The sequence below is a fragment of the Phoenix dactylifera genome, unplaced genomic scaffold (genome assembly GCF_009389715.1).
Source record: "Phoenix dactylifera cultivar Barhee BC4 unplaced genomic scaffold, palm_55x_up_171113_PBpolish2nd_filt_p 000368F, whole genome shotgun sequence".
Classification (NCBI taxonomy): domain Eukaryota; kingdom Viridiplantae; phylum Streptophyta; class Magnoliopsida; order Arecales; family Arecaceae; genus Phoenix; species Phoenix dactylifera.
The window spans coordinates 133,238-136,125 of record NW_024067822.1 but is presented as its reverse complement, the minus strand read 5'-3'; the positions used below and the strand labels follow the sequence as shown (position 1 = coordinate 136,125).

The 2,888-nt window shown below is 49.0% G+C and overlaps 1 protein-coding gene across 1 annotated transcript; it reads right to left on the bottom strand.

Annotated features, from left to right (window-relative positions):
• Nucleotides 1–631: 631 nt before the first annotated feature.
• On the bottom strand, nt 632–2,677 carry LOC103698020 (polyphenol oxidase, chloroplastic-like). Its single transcript, XM_008779971.3, has one exon. The coding sequence runs from the start codon at nt 2,645–2,647 to the stop codon at nt 869–871; it is 1,779 nt and encodes a 592-aa protein (XP_008778193.1). The 5' UTR covers nt 2,648–2,677; the 3' UTR covers nt 632–868.
• Between the last annotated feature and the right edge of the window lie 211 nt (nt 2,678–2,888).

The following is a 2,888-nucleotide window of genomic DNA, read 5'->3' as shown; positions in this document are numbered from 1 at the left end:
AAAGAAACTATCCCCTTCCTTTCAGGAAAATAGAAGGCCCAATGAACTAAGCTCTAATAGCCTAACCTCTTCAAGATAGGAACGGAGGCTCTGGGAGAAAAATCCAACCCTTGAGCTTGGGAGGGTAAAGGGCCGAAGGGCATAAAGGACCCAAGTCAATGAATTGGACGTCAGACGACCACAATACTACATGCCTCCCTCAAAGCCAACTTCAAAAGGATCGTAGTCCAACACCTCAACCTAATAATGCAATGGGAAACAAAATCTTGGAGGCCCACAAAGAATCATAGCCTGCTACCCCAGCCTCATGTAGCCGATCTCTGGAGAATTCTAGCTTTATTTCAGCTTACCTCTATGGGAATTCTAACTTCATCTTGGACTATCTCCAAAAGGCATTCTAGCTTCATCTCAGACTAATTTTAATGGCATTTTGCTGATATTAAATATTTGAAAGTATATTCTAAAGGCATCATAGCTTCATCTCATTAATGATCCGACCCGACCTGATCCATTTGCACCCCTACAATCAACTAAGTCAAGCTTTGATTTTAATTTTTTTTATTATTAATTTTAAATTTAGAGAAGCAGATATTCTATATACATATATAATTGATAGAAAAGTCAGAAACTATTTATATCAAAGACTCCAAAGCAGAGCTATAGAACATCAACTTCTTTCATGATTCAACATTGACAGCCGAATTCTCGACCCAAACACCACCAGCATTCTATCCAAATATAATTCTAATCCTTTGAACTGAAATCATGGCTGCCACTTTTATTTACTGACATTAAACCAGTTGCCGCTTTTATTTACTGACATAAAAACAGCAGCAGCCAAAGCTTCTCAACTTTATGACTGTTCCCTTCATTTCAAGAACTCAATCCGGAGCCCACCCACCTTCACCTTCCCTATCCCGTTCCTCGGAACAAGCGTAACGAGCACACTATCGTCTGCCTCCGCTCCGAGGTCCTCCAGCAGTTCCGTTATCCCCAGACGCAGCGCCGTTATCAGCTTCTTCTCCTTCTTGCTGTGCTTGTGCTTGTGTGGCACGCTGACGAAGGCCCCCGCAAACTCACTTGACCCAGGGTCAACCGCCTCCTCCGGCGTGTTAATGTGCACATCGAACTTGATGAACCCGTCGCGGTCGAACTCGATCCCCTCGACCACCAGGACCTCCTCCTCATCCTCCTTCTCCTTGCTGCTCCTCGACACCTTGGGCCGCCTCACCGTCGCACTGACTGGCGAGTCCAACGTCACCGGGAACCTTGCCTCTGTGATTGCTCGTAGAGATCTCGCACCCTTCTTTGCCGCCATCGTACCCTTGGGAGTGGGTCGAGTTCTCAGCCAAGGGATCTCGACATCTTGGTAGGTGTAGCGGAGCCACTGCATATCCAGACAATCCTTAATTTTGACTCGAACGATATCAGCATTCTCGTCATAGAAGAGAAAGGAGGTGTTAAGCCAGTCCTTATCGTCAAAGTCCTTGTGCTTCCCGCCGAGCTTCTTCCACACATACCACATGCGATCGACGTTGGAGTGGTGGGCATAGAAGATCGGATCGCGGCTAGCTGAGTACAGAATGCCCATATCCTCTCCATTTGGCTGGTTCCTGTCACCGGTCCATAAATGGACGGTGCCGTGCGGCACGTTCTCGAGTGAGCCTGCACCAGGATTTGGCTGGTCCCCGGCACGGTAGGGGGATCCCATGAACAGTTGTGCTGTCTTCCCATTGGCGATCACTTGGCGATACATAATCTTTAAGTTGTGGTCGATTTGCTGGGCCTGGGTGAAGGATGGGTCCTGCCCATTAAAGTCGAGGTCGATGAGATATGGTGGCTGGTGCTTGGCATCACGAAGCTTGTCATAGAGCGATGAAGACGGGTCAGTATAGATCGAAGGCATTCGCATGCCAGCGGGCGCATCCCAGTTCCAGAAGGGAAGAGCGAAGGTCTCGTCACCGATGAGCTTGCCGAGTATTTTCTCATGGAAGTAGAGGTAGAACCGGTGCCAGGGGAAGAAGATCCAGGAATTGTGGACCTGGATCTCGATGTCAGGGAAGCCGATCTGGTCGTAGGAGCCATCACAGTAGGCGCAGTGAACGTTAGCCTGTTGGGTGAAGTTACGTGGGTCGTCGGCCGGCAGGGCTTTCATGAGCTCCACGGCCTTGGCATACTTTGCCAAGTACTCTGAGTCAACTAAGTGGGCGGCTGGGCGGATGCGAAGGGGGTCGGAGCGTGGCGGGAGCTTGAAGTCGATGATTTTGGACGTGAATGGTGGGCAGCAGTCAGTAGGTATTGCGCCGGACGGGAGGTCCGCGGGGCCACATTTGGAGATGTCAGGGGCTTCAATGGGGAGTCCGAGGGCCTTGCGGTTGACGCCAAGACCGGCGGCAGCTCCGTAGAGCCCACCAAGACCGATGAGCATATCACGGCGGTCGAGCTTCCCCAAAGATCCTGTGGCCTCAGAGGTGTGCATGGGTTTTTCATGTTCATCCCTCGCTTTGCATGAGATTCTGGGATCGAGGTGAGATTTCTTGGAAGAAAGAGGGACCCGAGGCCTTTGTCGATAGAAGGAGCATGCAAAGGAGTTAGGGGAGGTGGAGAGGGAGGAGGTCGATGCATTTGGTTTAAGGAGGTTTGCCATTGTGAATTTCTTGTTCTAGTACTTGCAATAACAAAGGGAAGTTTGTGATCAATTTATAGCGTGAAACTTTGAGGCACATGTTAGAGTTTGATTCTCTTGAGTTCCGTAAGGTAATAGAGTTCTAAACGTAGTTTCTGTTTGACTAAAGATGTAACACGGAAAATATATGCAAAAAGATATTGTGATGAGAAGGGCACATAAGCTTGTAGTTTTACACCATTTGCAAGGCGTACGTCGATGT

What these genes read in the sequence shown, in the direction of transcription:
- LOC103698020 (XM_008779971.3), bottom strand. Translation starts at nt 2,647, where the DNA reads ATGGCAAACCTCCTTAAACCAAATGCATCGACCTCCTCCCTCTCCACC.